At 44.8% G+C, this 18,534-nt stretch overlaps 1 protein-coding gene across 4 annotated transcripts in view; it reads left to right on the top strand.

Annotated features, from left to right (window-relative positions):
* Window positions 1-17,917, top strand: part of Pelp1 (proline, glutamate and leucine rich protein 1) — a 50,624-nt gene extending 32,707 nt beyond the window's left edge. For all 4 annotated transcript variants that reach the window (XM_047544058.1, XM_047544057.1, XM_047544060.1 and 1 more), the window contains 14 exons: window positions 6,391-6,540; window positions 6,782-6,853; window positions 12,538-12,597; window positions 12,868-13,018; window positions 13,231-13,360; window positions 13,510-13,597; window positions 14,058-14,146; window positions 14,227-14,343; window positions 14,449-14,596; window positions 14,730-14,889; window positions 15,549-15,604; window positions 15,771-15,977; window positions 16,093-17,613; window positions 17,769-17,917. In XM_047544058.1, the coding sequence (XP_047400014.1) occupies window positions 6,391-6,540; window positions 6,782-6,853; window positions 12,538-12,597; window positions 12,868-13,018; window positions 13,231-13,360; window positions 13,510-13,597; window positions 14,058-14,146; window positions 14,227-14,343; window positions 14,449-14,596; window positions 14,730-14,889; window positions 15,549-15,604; window positions 15,771-15,977; window positions 16,093-17,613; window positions 17,769-17,861 (3,042 nt within the window). In that variant the 3' untranslated portion in view covers window positions 17,862-17,917. The remainder of the gene's footprint in view (window positions 1-6,390; window positions 6,541-6,781; window positions 6,854-12,537; window positions 12,598-12,867; window positions 13,019-13,230; window positions 13,361-13,509; window positions 13,598-14,057; window positions 14,147-14,226; window positions 14,344-14,448; window positions 14,597-14,729; window positions 14,890-15,548; window positions 15,605-15,770; window positions 15,978-16,092; window positions 17,614-17,768) is intronic.
* The last annotated feature ends 617 nt before the right edge of the window (window positions 17,918-18,534 follow it).

Here is an 18,534-nt window from a genome sequence, read left to right as displayed (position 1 = left end):
CAACTTTTTGTTTTGTTAATTTTTTGAATAGTTTCTTTTGTTTCAATTTCACTGATTTCAGCTCTGATTTTAATTATTTCCTGTCTTCTACTACTTTTGCTGTTATTCTGTTCTTCTTTTTCTAGGGCTTTGAGCTGTAATGTTAGGTCATTTAGTTGTTGACTTTTCATTCTTTTCTGGAATGTGCTCCATGCAATGAATTTTCCTCTTAGTACCGCTTTCTTAGTGTCCCAGAGATTTTGATATGTTGTATCGTCATTCTCATTGACCTCTAAGAATTTTTTTATCTTCTCCCTGATGTTTTCTGTTGTCCATGTTTCATTCAATAGCATATTATTTAGTCTCCAGGTGTTGGATAATTTGTTTTTTCTTTTGTCACTGATTTCTACTCTCAGTCCATTATGATCTGATAGAACACAAGGCAGTATCTCTAATATTTTGCATTTCCTAAGGGCTGCTTTGTGGTATAACATATGGTCTTTTTTCGAGAAGGTTCCATGTGCTGCTGAGAAGAAAGTGAATCTGCTGGTCGATGGGCGGAATATTCTATATATGTCTATTAAGTCTAGGTTATTGATTGTGTTATTGAGTTCTATGGTTTCTTTGGTTGGTTTTTGTTTGGAAGATCTATCTAGTTGTGACAGCGGTGGGTTAAAGTCACCCAGAATTATTGTGTTGTGGTCTATGTGATTCCTGAAATTGAGAAGGATTTGTTTGATGTACAGGGATGCACCGTTGTTTGGGGCATAAATATTTACTATCATTATGTCTTCCTGATTTATGGTTCCCTTAAGCAGTATGAAATATCCTTTATCCCTTCTGACTGACTTTAGCTTGAAGTCTACTTTATCTGATATAAGGATGGAAACCCCCACTTTTTTACTGAGTCCATGTGCGTGGTAGGTTTTTTCCCATCCTTTCACCTTTAGTCTATGGATGTTTTTTTCTATGAGATGAGTCTCTTGCAGGTAGCATATTTAGTCTGTGGATGTCTTTTTCTATGAGATGAGTCTCTTGCAGGTAGCATATTGTTGGGTCTTTCTTTTTAATCCATTCTGCCAGTCTATGTCTTTTGATTGATGAGTTTAGGCTATTAACGTTCAGGGTTATTATTGAGATATGATTTGTATTCCCAGTCATTTGACTTATTTTTGGTTTTTAAGTTGGCTTGGTTTTTCCTTTGAGTGGTTTTTCTCTAAGGTAGTTCCTCCCTTTGCTTACCTACATTGTTGTTTTTCATTTCCTCCTCATGGAATATTCTGTAGCGCAGGCTTTCTATTTGTAAATTCTTTTAAATTTTGTTTATCATGGAAGGATTTTATTTCATCTTCAAATCTGAAGGTTAGTTTTGCTGGGTGTAGGATTCTTGGTTGGCAACCATGTTCTTTCAGAGCTTGAAATATGTTGTTCCAGGCCCTTCTAGCTTTTAGAGTCTGGGTTGAGAAGTCTGCTGCTATCCATATTGGTCTCCTCCTATATGTAATCTGATGCTTTTCTCTCACGGCCTTCAAAATCCTATCTTTATTTTGAATGGTAGGCATTTTCATTATAATGTGCCTTGGTGTGGATCTGTTGTGATTCTGTGCATTTGGTGTTCTGTAAGCCTCTTGTATTTGATTTTCCATTTCATTCTTCAGGTTTGGGAAATTTTCTGATATTATTTCATTGAATATATATTTCATTGTTCATTCCTTTGGTTTGTATCTCTGTGCCTTCCTCAATCCCAATAATTCTTAAATTTGATCTTTTCATGATGTCCCATAGTTCTTGGAGATTCTGTTCATGATTTCTTACCGTCTTCTCTGTTTGGGCAACTTTATTTTCAAGATTAAATATTGTGTCTTCGTTGTCTGAGGTTCTGTCTTCCAAGTGATCTAGTCTTTTGGTGATGCTTTCCATTGAGTTTTTTATTTGGTTTATTGTTTCCTTCATTTCAAGGATTTCCGTTTGGTTTTTTTTTTTGAGAATCTCTATCTCTTTGTTGAAATGATCTTTTGCTTCCTGCAGGTGCTCTTTCAGCTTATTGGTATTATCATTCATTGCCTGCATTTGCTCTCTTATCTCATCCTTTGCTTCGCAAATCGTCTTAATCATGTATAATCTGAAGTCCTTTTCTGACATTTCCTCTAACATACTGTCATTGGATTGATTACTATAGAATCTAGATTTGTTTGGATCATTTTCTTCCCTTGTTTTTTCATGTTGTTCGTGTATCTTCCCTTCTAGCAGTGCAGATCTGGGGTATTGCAGATTTCCCCCTATAGGCTTATAGTGGCCCTATATGTTTCCAGAACCTTTTCTTTAAGGGCAGATCAATATTAGCAGTGCCCAAATCAGACACTATGCAATCCTCGACCAAAGAGCCCCTATGAGGACAATAACAAAATTGTCATAATAAACAGAATGAGTTCAAATATTATCTTCAGTAAAACAAACAGATTTACAATAAGGTCTGCAGTTTCTAATGGAGGACAAAGGGGATGCAGAGGGATGTAAAATGTAGCTGTCAATGGGATAAGTAAAGAGTATACAGAAGTTCTAGATAATAGAAAGGGTGAGAGTGTAATCAAAAGAAAGCAAAAAAGGGAGAAAGAGACTTTGAGGGAATAGGTAAACAAAAGGAAAAGAGCACGAAAAGTAAAGAAATAAAAACTTAAAATTTTTAAAAAGGATAAAAAAGAAAATCTACAGTATAACAGTCATATAGTAATGAAACCTCCCACTGTTCATTAGCCTGATGCATGAGAGGTACCTGACAATGAGCTTCAAGCCTCCAGCAGGTGTCTCAGGATGGGATTTGCCCCACCTGAAGATTGGAGCTACGGCTTCCAGGATTATCCAAGATGGCCTCTGTGGCTTCGAAATGTGTTGGCAAATGGGGAACTGCAGCTCAGGGTGTGGAGGTGGTCAGCTGGAGGTCCTGGAGGCGGGATGTGGTTGGTCAGGCAGGGGTCCTGGAGGTCAGGTGTGTTTGGTGTGGTTGCGGGATCCTGGAGGCCGGGTGCAATCAGTCGGTCTGGGGTCCTGGTGATAGGGAGTAGTCAGCTGATGTAAGGTTCCCAGAGGCAGGGAGTGATTGGTTGGGCTGAGGGATCCTAGAGAGGGGGCTCAGTCAGTCTGGCCAGGGGTCCTATCGGGCCTGGCTGTTGTCTCAAAATGGCGGCAGCTGCATGTAATCAAACCTGCAGGTACTGTGACAGAGAACTTCCAGGCAACAGCAGGCAGCTGGTGCTCCACTGGTTGTCAGTGATCAGTTTGCTGACTGTTTTGTCGGACGATCGGGAGGTGAACCTTGTGCATTGGGTGATGGATAGGTGTAAGGCAGGTGATGGACAGGCGAGTGGCAGGAAAATGGCAGATGGTAGACTCCTGACAGTGAGCAATCTGCACTCAAAAAAGGCATCAATATGCTGGCAGACTGCATGTGATCACAGCAGACAAATGGGGTAAACAGCAGGGGATCGATAAGCAGCAAAAACTGCCTCATCAAGAAACAGATATCCTTTGCTTGAAACCGGAGTTACGGAATGACAAGGAACGCGGCCTCCCTCTAGTCCACCATCTTGGATCTCCCCTTAGTCACCCCTGAAAGATCTTTTTTTTCCATATTGTATTGAGAAGTTTCCAGCACATGACTTTTGGGGAATACATTAAAACCATAGCAGTGCAGGTAAGGAGATAGTAATGGTGGTGGTCACATTTTTATTTAGAAATAGCACCCTAGCTTGCTATGTGGAGAAAGGAGAAGAATGAAAACAGCAGGACCATGTGGAAGACTACTAAAGTAATCTAGAACATTTACAGTAACTTGAATGAGGGTGGTGGCAGTAGAATTGACCAGAAGTAGATATATAGAGAGATACAGAGGCATAATGGGGAAGTCTGGTGATTGATTAGCATTAGGGAGAAGACTTGCCCAGAATGATTCATGGACTTGAGAACTTTGGAAGACAGCCAGGTTCAGAAGGGATGGGAGAAAACACCACAGATGTGGCTTTGGGTGTTATATAGAAGCCTTTTTCATAACCATCCTCATGAGTATCCTCCTGATCTGGCATGACTGGAAGTGGCTAGGTGTCTCCATGCAAATTTGAGGGTTCAGTGGGTTGGGACTTTAGTTGGTATTCTTTTTGGGTTTTTTTGGTACTAGGGATTGAACCCAGAGGCGCTTAACTGCTGAGCCACATCCCCAGCCCTTTTTTATATTTTATTTTGAGACAATAGGATCTTGCTTAGGCCTTGCTGAGTTGTTGAGGCTGACTTTGAACTTGCAATCCTTCTGCGTCAGCTTCTTGAGCCACTGGGATTACAGGCATGCACCACCACACAAAGCTAGTTGGTATCTTTTACAAGGGAAGTAGTATTCAGCATTTAGATGGCAGTTGACACTGCGGATGAGATATCAAGATGAGTCCTTATGCCAACTGAGTTTTAAGGCACACTACAAGTAATAGTCAGAGGAGAATGAACTTAACAAAGGAGACCAAGACCAAGACAGCAGTAGAAAGAAGATAACTAGGGTGGTAGGTTGGATGAAATCTAACAGAAGAGAGAGTAGCAAGCAGGATTGTGGGTTCGCTGGATTCCAAGGGAAGGACTCTTGAGGGAAGGGGCAAGAGTCATTTCTGTTAATACTCCTGTGAGGTAGAACAAGATGTGACCTAGAATTGCTTATCATATTAGTAAATCAAAGGTTGTAAGACTATAATGAAAGTGTTTTTGGTGGAACTGTAGACACTGAAGCCAGGCTAGCTTGGGATGAAAACAAGTGGGAGAAGGGGAATGGAAGTAGGGAAAATAGGTGAGCCTTTCAAGACTTTAAGTCTAATGATAATGGAGAGGAATTGGGCAGTTAATAGAATTTGGCAAATGGAGCACTAGATGGGTTCAAGGAAAAATTGTGTGTGTGTGTGTGTGTGTGTGTGTGTGTGTGTGTGTGCGCGCGCGCGCGCAGTTTTAATTTTGTACTGAGAATGGAACCCTGGGACACTCTACCACTGAGGTATATCCCCAGTCCTTTCTCCTTTCATCTTTGAGTCAGGATCTCACAGAGTTGCTGAGGGTCTTGATAAGTTGCTGAGGGCCTTGCTAAATTTCTGAAGCTAGCCTTGTGATCTGTGATCCTTTTGTCTCAGCCTCCTGAATCAGGGATTATGGGCGTGTGATACTGTACCCAGCTTGAGGAGTTTTAGAGATGGTTGACTTGAGCATGTATAAATATCAGTGGGAAGAATCCATTTGAGGGACAGAAGAGAGAACTGGTTGATATGTAAAGTTTTGAGAAGAAGGGAGGGGATAGTATTTAAAGCATGGTACGAGAGTTTGTTCTTGGATAGGAGGAGGCAGACTTGCTCTAGCAGGGGAGAAGGATGGTAAGGTTTACAGGTTTGGGAGCAGGAAGCTAAGGTGATTACCATCTTTGGACTTTAGTTTTCTAAGATATAGGCAAGACCATCTAGAGGTGGCAATGGTGGGAGAATTTGGGTTTGGAAGTTCAAGGAGAAGGTTTGAGTAGCAGAGAAAATTATCCAATGCAGTAGGATTGCTGAACAGTGTTGAGGGCCTGTTTGTGGTTGGTAGACCCACCTCATCTTGCTTTCTTAAAAAGTATTCTTATTTCTTTTGTTGTCTCATGGTTTGTTCTCATGGTGTAGAAGGAGATATGTGTCAAATGCTTTGTCTTTAAATTGTGTTAGTTTTCTTTCTAAACCCAAATAGTTCTGTTTTTGTGAGTTCCAGGGTATACTTGAATAAGCCAAAAGCAAATTTGGAGAGATGAGGCTTATTATTTGGCTGAGACTTTATTTTTCACAGTGAAAAGTACTCTTCTCCTTTCCCAGCAGAGAAATATAGTGTGGGAGATTCAAACAACTCTTTTTTTTTTTTTTTTTTTTTTGGTAGTGGGGACTGAACCCAGAGGGACTTTACCACTGAGCCACATCCCTAGCCTTTTTTAAATTTCGAGACAGGGTCTTGCTAAGTTGCTAAGGTTGTTCTCTAACTTGTGGTCCTCCTGCCTCAGCCCCCCAAGTTGCTGGGATTACAGGCATGCACCACCACACCTAGATCAAACAACTCGAGATCTTTGAGTGAATTACATCTTGAGGGTGTGGCTTTCTTACCTTTTCCCCTTCCCAACAGATATTCCTGGGATTCCAGATACCTTTAATATTAAAATATTAAGCACAAGTCCTTTCTGAAGACTAATATGTTCTTTTTGGGTCCTGTATATTCTCTGTGGCCCTGTTTTCCTACAGATAGTAGATTTGATATTACTATTGACACTAACTATGATGTTTCTCAAAAGCCCCATATTGTTAAACTTCCTACCCCTCCTCCTGTTGGTGACAGTGGAGGTGAGGTTGGCAGCATGGGTGTTGTTACTCTTAGTCCCAGGACCCTCCACCCACCATGGAATTGGCTGTGGCTGTCCTGAGAGACCTGCTCCGCTATGCAGCCCAACTTCCTACACTGTTCCGGGACATCTCCATCAACCACCTTCCTGGACTTCTGACTTCCCTCCTGGGCCTCAGACCAGAGGTGAGACACTTCCTCAGTCCTCCATTGCTTTACCCCAGGAGTGTTTGCCCTTATTTACACTGTTTGGATTAAAGAATGTGATTAAAAGTAATTAAGGAATAGAATTGAAGATGTGGGATGAGGGAGGAGCAAGAAAAAAGTGAGTATATGGAGAAAGGACCTTCTGGGGTAGTAGAACGTAGTGTAAGGCCATTGGGCTTTTGACCTGTTCCTTCTTCCTGACTTTCTGTTTTTCCCATAGTGTGAGCAATCAGCATTGGAAGGAATGAAGGCTTGCATGACCTACTTCCCTCGGGCTTGTGGTTCTCTCAAAGTAAGTGTTCATGGAAACTTCTCCCCACCAACATGAACCTTAGTAATACTCTTAACCTCAGATCCCATTTCTGAGATTTCTAAGCACCTATCTCAACAACTATAATGATGTTACCTTGGAGTACTTACTTAATCTTTATAGATAAAGAAATTGGAATTAAGCAACTGGTGTAAGGTCAGCAGGGTTCAGTACCTTTATTTATTTGTCTGATGCCAAGACCCAGGCTCTACCCTATGGACTCTTTCCCATAACAACCAACCACTCTTCCTTCCCTCCTTCTCTCTTCCCTCTCTTTCCTCCTTCCTTCTCTCCTTCCTTCCTTCCTATACTGGGGATTAATTCCAGGGTTGCTCTACCACTGAGATACATCCCTAGCCCTTTTTATTTTGAGGCAGGATCTCCCTAAATTGCCCATGCTGACCTTGAACATGCAATCCTCCTGCCTCAGCTCCCAAGCAGCTGGAATTAGAGACATGTACCATTGTTTCCTGTCTCATTTCTTTTTCTGCTCTGGTTTCTCTGAGTCTCTAGAATGCCTTCCCCATTTTTCTACCATCCTTGTTTCTGAAGTTCTTGTAATTTCCTTTAGGAAGCCTTCTTGACCTAACGCTTTCCTAGGGCAACTTTCCCAGTGTTTGTTTCTTTTTATTTTCCTATCATCCCACCCCACCCCAGTTGTTATGATCCATACAAAGTGACTGTACACCAGGGTCTTACAGGTCAGAAATGGGGAAAATGAGGGAAGAGTCCAGGGGAAGAATTAGTTTTATTTCAAGGAGCTGCTGTAACAAATATGAATGGTTTACAAATTCTACTAAAGCAGTGTAACAGTTAAAGGTCATTTGTAATTGGCACATCTGTTGTTTGCTATGTAATTGGGTGTGAGCTATACCTAAAAACCAGTAGGTGTTGCCTTGTAGGTTAAATGTTTTCTCTTATTATATATATAATTGATACAGTTAGTGGTAATTGGCCTCATGCTGGGAGCAAAACGAGCATGACTTTATCTTTCCAATTTCACATAGAAGATTTATTCATACCATAGATCTTAGCAACCTCAGTGTACTTTTCTTTTTCCCCTTAAGTGGAGTACTGTCACTTTTTACTTAAGGAAAAACTTTATTGCTCTCTTTGGCATGTCTGAATTGCTGGTAACACTCCTCTTGCTCTATGGGGCTATGATAAAGTAAAATAAGGGTTATTTGAACACAAGCATTGTGATGCTGAAATAGTCTGATAACTGAGATGGCTATTAAGGTGTCAAGAGCAAGAGCATATGTCAGAATGCACATTCTTTTTTTTTTTTAATATTGTTTTTTTGTTGTCAGTAACCTTTATTTTATTTATTTACATATGGTGCTGAGAATTGAACCCAGTGCCTCACATGGCACATGCTCTGCCACTGAGCTACAACCCCAGTCCAAGAATGTGCTTTCTTAGTACTTGTATTACAGTATATTGTTAAAATTCTTCCATTTTACTATTAGTTGTTATTCTGTTATTGTGTCCACTTCACACTTTACAATAGGTATGTATGTGTAGGGAAAAGCATAGTATGTAGGGTTTCAACTATCTGTGGTTTCAGGCATTTGTTGGGATTCTTGAAATGTGTTCTCCATGGCTAACTGGGGAGAGCTCTGTAACTGGTTACTTGCAGTATCTGAAAAGTCCTGGAGCAGATGCTGTTTCTCAGTGAGCATAGGGTCATATCCTTGCTTATTCTTTGTTTTTTATGAATGCTCTTAATCATAGCTAATAGAAACTTTGGGTGCGCAGGACAGGATTTTGGTAAAGAAACAAAGTATTTGGAGTAACTCATGGATTTTACCAACGGTTACTGAAGAATTATTTACTACCATTTTACTAACTTTCTGTCTTGCAAAATGTTTTATAAGTTCTCAAATTGCACAGGTTAGCATTTTGTCCCTGACTTAGAGTTTGTGAGATTGTACTACAAATGTCTGTTTTGATTCAGCTTTCTTTGGTATTTACATTTACTTGCATCCCCATGTGAAAGCAGAATGGGAATTGAGTGTTACCTGCTGAGTGGAAATTTGAATAGTCATAGAGATTAGATTGCTAAGTGGTTCCTCTGTGCTTGCCCCTTAAGTTTTCAATATGAGTAGTTGGGGAGAATTCACCTGTAATTCATAGCCTTTTTTAGACAGTGTAGTTTTTAGAGTTATGGCCTGTGTTTTGTATACTCTTTCCAAACCAAACAACAAAGTGTTCATATATGGTTGCAGGATATGTCTGCCTTTATTTCTCTAAGAATAGGTCATCTGGAAAACATCCCTCTGTTGAGGATTTTGACTTTGTTGCCAATATCTTGGATAAGAATCTGTTTGTGCAAAGGCATTAGGGGCAGTCTGTACTTGTGAAATCTTGCACACCAGTACTTAGGAAACTGGTAGTTGCTATTTTGAAATATTTTATCTACTTTTTTGTCTTGTCCCCGAGATGCTCCCAGGGCAGTCGCAATTTCCCATCTCAGGGTTATTCCTCCCAAATGAAGTATCTGAAACATTCTGAGTTCCTGAAGTCAGTGTCCACTTAGGCTTTACCTCACTCCCTCCTCCTTGCCACGTTGATTAATAGTTACTGGAATGAGAAGGGAGACAAACCCCCTAGCCTCGTGAGATACCCAGGACCCTGTGTGCGTTGTATGCAAGTGAAAGTTCCAAGTGAGCTTGAAACAACTTTGACTTGCTTTACGGGTCAACCAGGGCAGACCCTTGTGGTTGGAGCCATGTCACTACATTGTCCTCTGCTTTGTTGAGACACACAAGCAGAATTCTATTGGCCTCAGTTCATTTTTTTGAACCAGTCTCAGAAAAAGCATGAGTAGTAGTTGGCCAAAAAGATCAAGTGCCATTATGAGTTGAGGCTTTGGTATTTCTTGATTTCTTGAAGACCTATTCTCTGTGGAGAAGCTACTGAATCAGAAGAAGACCTTGGGTACCATGTAAGACATACAAGTGCTCTTCAAATCCTAAGGGAAATGGTCCTGGATGCTCCCCTACCTGGGATTAGCTGTAACAGTCTCATGTTTAGTGAGAATCTTGAAGTGTAATATTGGAAACTAAATGTGGCTCCTGCCATAGGTAGATAGGTAGATAGGGAGTCCTTGGGTACTTGGTTTCTGAATCACACACTGGCAGAGGCTTCTATTCTTAGTGTCCTCCCTAGTGCTGGACCTTGTGCTTGGCTGATTTGTCTTCTGGAAGTTCGCCTTTGTGCATAGGGTGCCAGGATAAAGTTAGTACTTCCTAAAACAGAATTTAAGACCTCAGTCTGCTTCTGTCTTGGCATCTTCTGATTTTGTAGCTTTCCTTAGCATTTTTCCCTCTCTGGTCTCATGATCTGGATTGTGGCCTTTTCCCTAAGCCTTACTCAGTTCTACTTCTAACCTCAGCATCATTCCTTCTTGATCCTCTTTCTGTCTAGCATTGGCTGAAGGTTATTGTTTCTCATATACTTGTCTCGCTGACTAATTCTTACATCTCTCTGAAAGTAGAAATGTCATCTCCTTCCTTTTTTGTATTTCAGTTGTTGTATTCTTTTTTTTTTTTCATTGATTGCAGTTGGCAGTTTATTTTCCACAACTGAGATTGAGAAACACAGGGCAGGAAATTTGGAGGTGGAGAGAGGAGGGACAGGGAAGACTTAATGGAAGACGCTCTGAACTGGAGGCGAGGCAAGGTCCAGGAAGAGAGGGATGATGAATGTGGAGGCCAAGCTCAAAGGCATAGCAGCACACAGCACCTTGGAGGTGTGGGAAACAGCCCTGTTGAGCCCCAGGGCAGCTCTGTATGTAGTCGGAACTTGCCAGCCAAGGGTTCAGGTGCTGCCTGTGGTGGAGTGGAATAGTCACAGCAGCTGTGAGCCCACAAGGCTGCTTACCTGACCCTTCACAGTGAATGTGCCAGCTCCTGAGCTAGGTTGTTTTATTCTTATTTTTTTTTTTTTTGCCATGAACACTTTCTGAGAGTAATGTTTGTTTGTTTGGTACTTGGGATTGAACCCAGGAGCACTTTTATCACTGAGCTACATCCTCAACTCTTTATTTTTTTATTTTGAAACTGGGCCTTAGTTACCTCAAACCTACCAGTCCTACTGCTTCAACCTCTGAGGTCTCTGGGATTATTGGCATGTGCCACTGCACCTGACAATGTAGTGTTTTTACCAGAGTAACATTTTTAAATTCATTACACAAAATGCATTGAATTGTAAGGAAAGCCAGTCTCTTAAAATGTAGTTATCAAAATAGTTTTTAAAATTGTGATAGAGTAGTATGTGCTAATTTATTAATATGTTAAATAGTAAGATCTTGTTTTAAGTAAGTTCTTTAAGATGAGAGTTTTCCTTTAGTGATTAGGGGAGACCTAGAGGGAATGAAGATTTTTATTACTTACAGGTTCTGCCAGGGACCTTGTGGAGGTACATGGCATACCTGGAGGCTACATACACAAGAGGTTAGGGAACATGACACAGACCAAAACACACACACTTACACATCACCCACCCATGAGCCAACACTTATATTTTGATTCCAGGGCATTATCCAAACAGGTTTCCCTTGGGAGTTCTAATTGGTGGGTTTAAAGCAATCAAGCATGAGTTCTGGGAAGTAACAGTGAAGTAGTCACTGTGGCATAACTGCCCAGCCCATGCATGATGTGAGGGTCAGCAGGGCCTTGATTCCCATAGGCTACAACTGGGGGACTGGCTACCAGGAGAACAAGACACATACCTGGATCACTCACATTGAGCAACTGGGAGAAGGTGAAGAACTGGACACTGTTGGGATGACTGAGCCCTGCATCTAGTGTAAGAAAGTCCAGTTTATATTCACAAAGGATGCTAAGGCAATATAAAATTATAAGAATTCCTTACAGATCTAGAAGCAGGTCTTCTAGCTACTGTAATTTCAAATTTGTGATGCATGTGGATGATATTTGAAGATATGTTACCATTATAATATGAAATAAAACTAAATATGTTCTGTTGGTGACAGTCATGGGTACTACTGACACTGCTATTTGCCTACAATCCTAATTGATGGAAACACTGTATTTCACTTACAATTAGTGAAAATAATGGTGTAATTTTTTCACCTTCCATGTTCAAATCCTCTTTGATGCTACTTCCAAATAAATTTGGGCCCTCAGATTAAATACTCCTGCGCCAGAGCCTTCTCATAGCAAGCAGAGCTGATGTTTGCTGATGACAGGTTGCTACTCAGATTTGCTGCCTTCTTTGGCCTGTTCTTGCCCTCATAACTTCTGGATAGTACCTCGATTCCCAGCTTGGGCTCTTGCTTCTATGTCTGAGTTGGTAGAGTTGAATGTAGAGATTGTTTCTCAGAGCTCTGTCTTTTTGTCTTGGGGCAGATGATTGTAATTTTGTGAAAACTGGCAGAAGGAAGTCCAGTAGCCTGTGGGGCAGGGCCCAGGTTCTTTTCCCCTCAGACAGGAGGCTAAGGGGCAGATCTGACATTGCAGGGTGTCTTTCTACCTGAAAGCATGTATGGTACCAGGTGTGGCTGCCCTGTGAAGGCGATGTGCTTCCTGTGTCTGCGGAAAAGAAAGACTGGGTAGAGAGTCTGCCCCTTGAAATGGGTGGGTGTGCATCTCTGACTCTTGGACCTGCCTCGAAGCCTCTTCCCTTCTTTTCCCTTCCAGGGCAAGTTGGCCTCGTTTTTCCTATCTCGAGTGGATGCCTTGAGCCCTCAGCTCCAGCAGGTAAAGGGAGGGAAGACAGGTGCAGAGCCCAGGGATCTGAGCCTCTTATGATTCATTGTTAGCTTTTCTCTTACAGCTTTTGGAATGTTTCTGCTTCCCCATGGTTAACAACACTAGTCTTGACTTCGGTTCTCCTCTGTCCAACTGGGCCCAAAAACCTGACTGTCCCTTGAGCTTCCTTTGATTTCCAGCTCTTGGGTTTTAGAGGACTGGAGGCTCCACAGCTGAGCTAGCTTCCATCTGACCAACTTTCTGCCCTTCCTCTTGCAGCTGGCCTGTGAGTGTTACTCCAGGTTGCCTTCTTTAGGGGCTGGCTTTTCCCAGGGCCTGAAGCACACTGAGAGCTGGGAGCAGGAGTTGCACAGCCTGCTGGCCTCACTGCACAGCCTGTTGGGGGCCCTGTATGAAGGCGCAGAAACGGGTAGGGACCAGGGCTGGTTTTCAACAGGGACTGGGGAACCTGACATCTGGAGGGAACAGGAGGGAGGTCCAGAGAGGTGGGGTAGTTGATTACTAGGCAAAATGGATGAACATAGGTAGTCATGTGCCACCGGGGAGGGGGGGGGTAAAAAAAAAAAAGGAAGAAATGGAAAGAAGATAGTATATAAATAAGATGGTTGTTTTGCTGTTCAGCTCCTGTCCAGAATGAAGGCCCTGGAGTGGAGACACTGCTTTCCCACTCAGAAGATGGTGATGCCCATGTCCTCCTGCGCCTTCGGCAGAGGTTTTCAGGACTGGCCCGCTGTCTGGGGCTTATGCTCAGGTGTGTTGGTGTTGGAGGGAGCAGGATCCTGGAGCAGGAGGAGTTGAGGTGGGGAATGTTAATTTCAGCATGGAGAAAGAGATTGAGGTGGGTGTGGAGCCATCCTGGAGAGCCTCCTCTGAGAGTCTCCCTGCTCTTATTCTCTTTAGCTCTGAATTTGGAGCTCCTGTATCTGTACCTGTGCAGGAAGTCCTGGATCTCATCTGCCGGACCCTCAGTGTCAGTGGCAAGAATATTGTGAGTGGACTTTGTTCTTTATACACTGCCCTTGTTCAGGACCTTGGGCAACTAGGAAAGCACTATGACCTGAAGCTCCCCAAACAGAATCATCCCTGAAGTTGTTCCAGATGGCTCCTACTTCTATCCAAATACCATAATTCCCTGTGCTTCCTTGACACAAGTGCCAAAGTCAGAGTGGATTTTCTCACATAGCTGGTGCCCCCTTATGGGAGAGTGACTTTGGGGATCAACTGTGTCATTGCTGAGAAGTTCAGCCATCCTCCCATTACCCCCCATTCCAGGGTCTGTTTAGAGGATGGGAGTTTGGTTTTGGGTGAGCTGTGGCAAAGGAGTAGGTTCCTTGTTATTTGTACATATGTATAAAGTCACACTCTTCTGCTCTGTCTCTGTTTCTGTCTTTTCTGTGACTCTCACTTTCTTTTCCCACTCCTTATGTTTGCTGTTTTTTTTTCTTCAGAGCTTGCTTGGAGATGGTCCCCTGAGGTTGCTGCTACTGCCCTCTATCCACCTTGAAGCCTTGGACCTGCTCTCTGCGCTAATCCTTGCGTGAGTGGGATTTAGCTGGGTGTGGAGAAGGGTCTAGGGTGTGCTGAAAATGAGGGTCACCATTTCATCTCTGCTCTTAGGTGTGGAGGCCGGCTTTTGCGCTTTGGGGCCTTGGTCAGTCGCCTGCTCCCTCAGGTCCTCAATGCCTGGAGCATTGGTAGGGATACCCTCTCTCCAGGCCAGGAGAGGCCTTACAGGTGACCATCCAGGAGGGGATAAAGGGGAGAGGGTATGCAGGTAGACCTGGGCCTCTGGCACATCCAGTTTCCATTTATAACCTGCCCTCTTTGCTCATACTATAGCACTATTCGGACCAAAGTATATGCTGTCTTAGAGCTGTGGGTCCAGGTTTGTGGGGCCTCAGCAGGGATGCTTCAGGGAGGAGCCTCTGGAGAGGCCCTGCTCACTCATCTACTTAGTGACATCTCCCCACCAGCTGATGCCCTTAAGGTAAGTGAGAATAAAGCTCCTGTCCCTCAGTTCCTATACCCTTTGTCCAAATGTGCCTCTTCACTGTCTCCTGATTCTGTCCTGCCTTTCTGTTTGCCTCTACATGACCATTGGTGTTTTCCTCTACCATCAGCTGCGCAGCCCCCGGGGGAGCCCTGATGGGGGTTTGCAAACCGGGAAGCCTAGTGCCCCCAAGAAGATAAAGCTGGATGTGGGGGAGGCTATGGCCCCACCCAGCCACCGGAAAGGAGAGAACAATGCCAACAGCGATGTCTGTGCAGCTGCACTGAGAGGTTGGTGAGGCCCTGGACCTGTGTGGCTCTGGGATGGCTTGGAGCCATAGCCGGGAGAAGGAGCAGAAGCAGCCATAGCTATGAGGACTGCAGGTGACATCTTGGGTCCTGCTGTTAGACTGGGGTTCTGATAGTTCACCTTGCTCTTCCAGGATCTCAGTTCTCTCCTTTCATTTACTTAAATACTTGGTGTCTGTACCCCATATACTAGGTACAATTCTTGCACTTAGGGGAAATCCCTGCCTTTGGAGCTCACATTCCCCTACAGGGCAGGATGCCTGCTTCCAATGCAATCATTGATCTATCAGTAGAAGTTAGTAGTTGGGTGCTATGCAATTAGTGGATGACTTTCCTTTGGGTTCTGTGTATTTCACTATCTCCCACCCCATGTGAAGCAAGAGCCAACTGTCCAAGTACCTAAATGCACATTCATAATGGTGTACCTACATTATCTCATTTCCATATTGTCAACAACCTTATGTCCTAGAGGGGCTTTTATGGTCCCGATTTTATACATGAGAAAGCAGACTGAGGGAAGGGAAATATCTTGCCCAGGGTGGACAGTGGCAGCTGGATGCTACTATTGGACTTTGTGCTCAGAAGCCTTCAGTCTTGATCTTGTGAGTTGCCTGCCTCTCACATACCATTCTCTTTGCCAGGCCTCAGCCGGACCATCCTCATGTGTGGACCTCTCATCAAGGAGGAAACTCATAGGGTTAGTGGAGCCTGGTCTTCATGGAGTCTGGGGGTGGGAGCTGTTGCTCTTTGCATGTGTGTGTGGGGTGCCCCCAAGATTGGTCCGTTGGAACCTGGGAGGAGGCCCTGAAGAAGGTTTGGGCAGTCTTGGCCAAGTTTCTAGTTGTGCTCTGTGTCTTTTTCAGAGACTTCACGATCTGGTCCTGCCCCTTGTCATGGGTGTACAGCAGGGTGAGGTCCTGGGCAGCTCCCCATATACTAGCTCCTGTTGCCGCCGTGAGCTCTACCGCCTGCTGCTGGCACTACTGCTGGCGCCTTCTCCTCGTTGCCCTCCTCCTCTTGCCTGTGCCCTGCAAGCTTTCTCCCTTGGTCAGCGAGAAGACAGTCTTGAGGTAACTGCTGGTTGGGCCTGAGTCCCTCTTTGATTCCTGGATTCTCTTGTTTTAGGGCTGGCCCATGAGACCCTGTATTCCTGAGAGTCACACTGTCCTTTTCTTCTTTCCTTAGGTCTCCTCTTTCTGCTCCGAAGCACTGGTGACCTGTGCTGCTCTGACTCACCCCCGAGTTCCTCCCCTACAGGCCATGGGCCCCACCTGCCCCACACCTGCCCCTGTTCCCCCTCCTGAGACCCCATCTCCATTCAGGGCCCCACCCTTCCATCCCCCAGGCCCTATGCCCTCTGTAGGTCCCATGCCCTCTGTAGGTCCATTGCCCTCGGCAGGTCCATTGCCTTCTTCAGGCTCCATGCCCTCAGTAGGCCCAATGCCATCTACAGGCCCCATGCCCTCAGCAGGCCCCATACCCTCTGCAGGCCCTGTGCCCTCAGCACGCCCTGGACCTCCAGCCACAGCCAACCACTTAGGCCTCTCTGTCCCAGGCCTGGTATCTGTACCCCCTCGGCTCCTTCCTGGCCCTGAGAACCATCGTGCAGGCTCCAATGAGGACCCTGTCCTTGCTCCTAGTGGGACTCCTCCACCCACCATCCCCCCAGATGAAACTTTTGGGGGAAGAGTGCCCAGACCAGCCTTTGTCCACTATGATAAGGAGGAGGCGTCTGATGTGGAGATCTCCTTGGAAAGCGACTCTGATGACAGCGTGGTGATTGTGCCTGAGGGGCTTCCACCCCTGCCACCCCCACCACCGTCAGGCACCACTCCTCCCCCTGTGGCCCCCACTGGACCCCCAATAGCCTCCCCTCCTGTGCCAGCCAAGGAGGAGCCTGAAGAGCTTCCTGCAGCCCCAGGGCCTCTTCCTCCACCCCCACCCCCACCTGTTCCTGGTCCTGTGACACTCCCACCACCCCAGCTGGTCCCTGAGGGGACTCCTGGAGGGGGAGGACCCCCAGCCCTGGAAGAAGATTTAACAGTTATTAATATCAACAGCAGTGATGAAGAGGAGGAGGAAGAGGAAGAGGAGGAGGAGGAGGAAGAGGAAGAAGAGGAGGAGGAGGAAGACTTTGAGGAAGAAGAAGAAGATGAAGAAGAGTATTTTGAAGAGGAAGAAGAGGAGGAAGAAGAGTTTGAAGAAGAATTTGAGGAGGAAGAAGGTGAATTAGAGGAAGAAGAGGAGGAAGAGGAGGAGGAGGAAGAAGAGGAAGAGTTGGAAGAGGTTGAAGACTTGGAGTTTGGCTCAGCAGGAGGGGAAGTAGAAGAAGGTGGACCTCCACCTCCAACCTTGCCTCCAGCTCTGCCTCCCCCAGAGTCCCCCAAAGAGCAGCCTGAGCCAGAACCAGAACCTGGGCTGCTGCTGGAAGTGGAGGAACCAGGAGCAGAGGAACAGCATGGGACTGAGACAGCCCCCACCCTCGCCCCCGAGGTGCTCCCGTCCCAGGGTGAGGAGGAGAGGGAAGGGGGAAGCCCAGATGCAGGGCCACCTCCTCAGGAGCTTGTTGAAGAAGAGCCTTCGGCTCCCCCGACTCTGCTGGAAGAGGGGACTGAGGGTGGGGATGACAGAGTGCCACCTCCACCAGAGACATCTGCAGAAGAAGAGATGGAGACAGAGGCAGAGGCAGCAGTTCTCCAGGAAAAGGTGAGGGAGGGCCAGGTGGAGAAGCACCTCTGGGTAGGCAGGCGGGACTTTTGGGAAAGGGGGTGCAGCTGCTTGTGTTAGGGAAGAGGTTTACTACTTTTCTGTGTATATATGTGAGTCTGTTATAAACCATATTATGTCTTTGTCCCTAAAAGGAGCAGGATGACACAGCTGCCATGCTGGCTGACTTCATCGATTGCCCCCCTGATGATGAGAAGCCACCGCCTACCACGGAACCTGACTCCTAGCTCTCTTCCACACACCAACATTTTGTTTCTAATAAAGTTATGTCCTTAGATATTGATGCTGCTTCTGGCTCTTGCCACAATATATCCCTGACCAGGAGCCCAGAGTTCTCAAAGTATCCATAGTCTCCAAATGTCCCTGCAGCTATCTTATTGTCTTTATTGTATAGAGGAAGAAACACTGACTTAAAGGAGAAATGAACATCTTGTCACTCAGCAAATTAAGAGTGAGAATTTTAGAATTCTTGCTCTCAGCTCTTGTATATTACTAAGTATATGCAGGGTTGCCTGTGTGTCTAAGACTGCAAGTAATTAGAAGATGCAGCCCTACTTTTGAGTTTGTAGTCCAGGGGTGGGAAATGTGTTAGAATTTAAGGGATTAAGCAGCCTGGTGAGTGAACCCATGCTTATGGCCTATGCACATCAGTCTCTTGGTCTGAATGTAGACTGATTCTTGGGGGAATAATGGGAGTGGGTACAATGGGGATTGAACCTTGGGTTGCTTAACCACTGAGCCACATCCCCAGCCTTTTAAAATTTTTTATTATTTTTACTTTGAGATAGAGTTTTGCTAAGTTACTTAGGGCTTCCTGCCTCAGCCTCCTGAGTTGCTGGGATTGCAGGCATGTGCCACTGCTCCTGTCTCAGATTGAATTTAATGAAAGTTTTGTCATTA

Source organism: Sciurus carolinensis, chromosome 3, assembly GCF_902686445.1.
Source record: "Sciurus carolinensis chromosome 3, mSciCar1.2, whole genome shotgun sequence".
Classification (NCBI taxonomy): Eukaryota; Metazoa; Chordata; class Mammalia; order Rodentia; family Sciuridae; genus Sciurus; species Sciurus carolinensis.
Note: the sequence above shows the minus strand (reverse complement) of the source record. Positions and strands in the feature narration are given on the sequence as shown.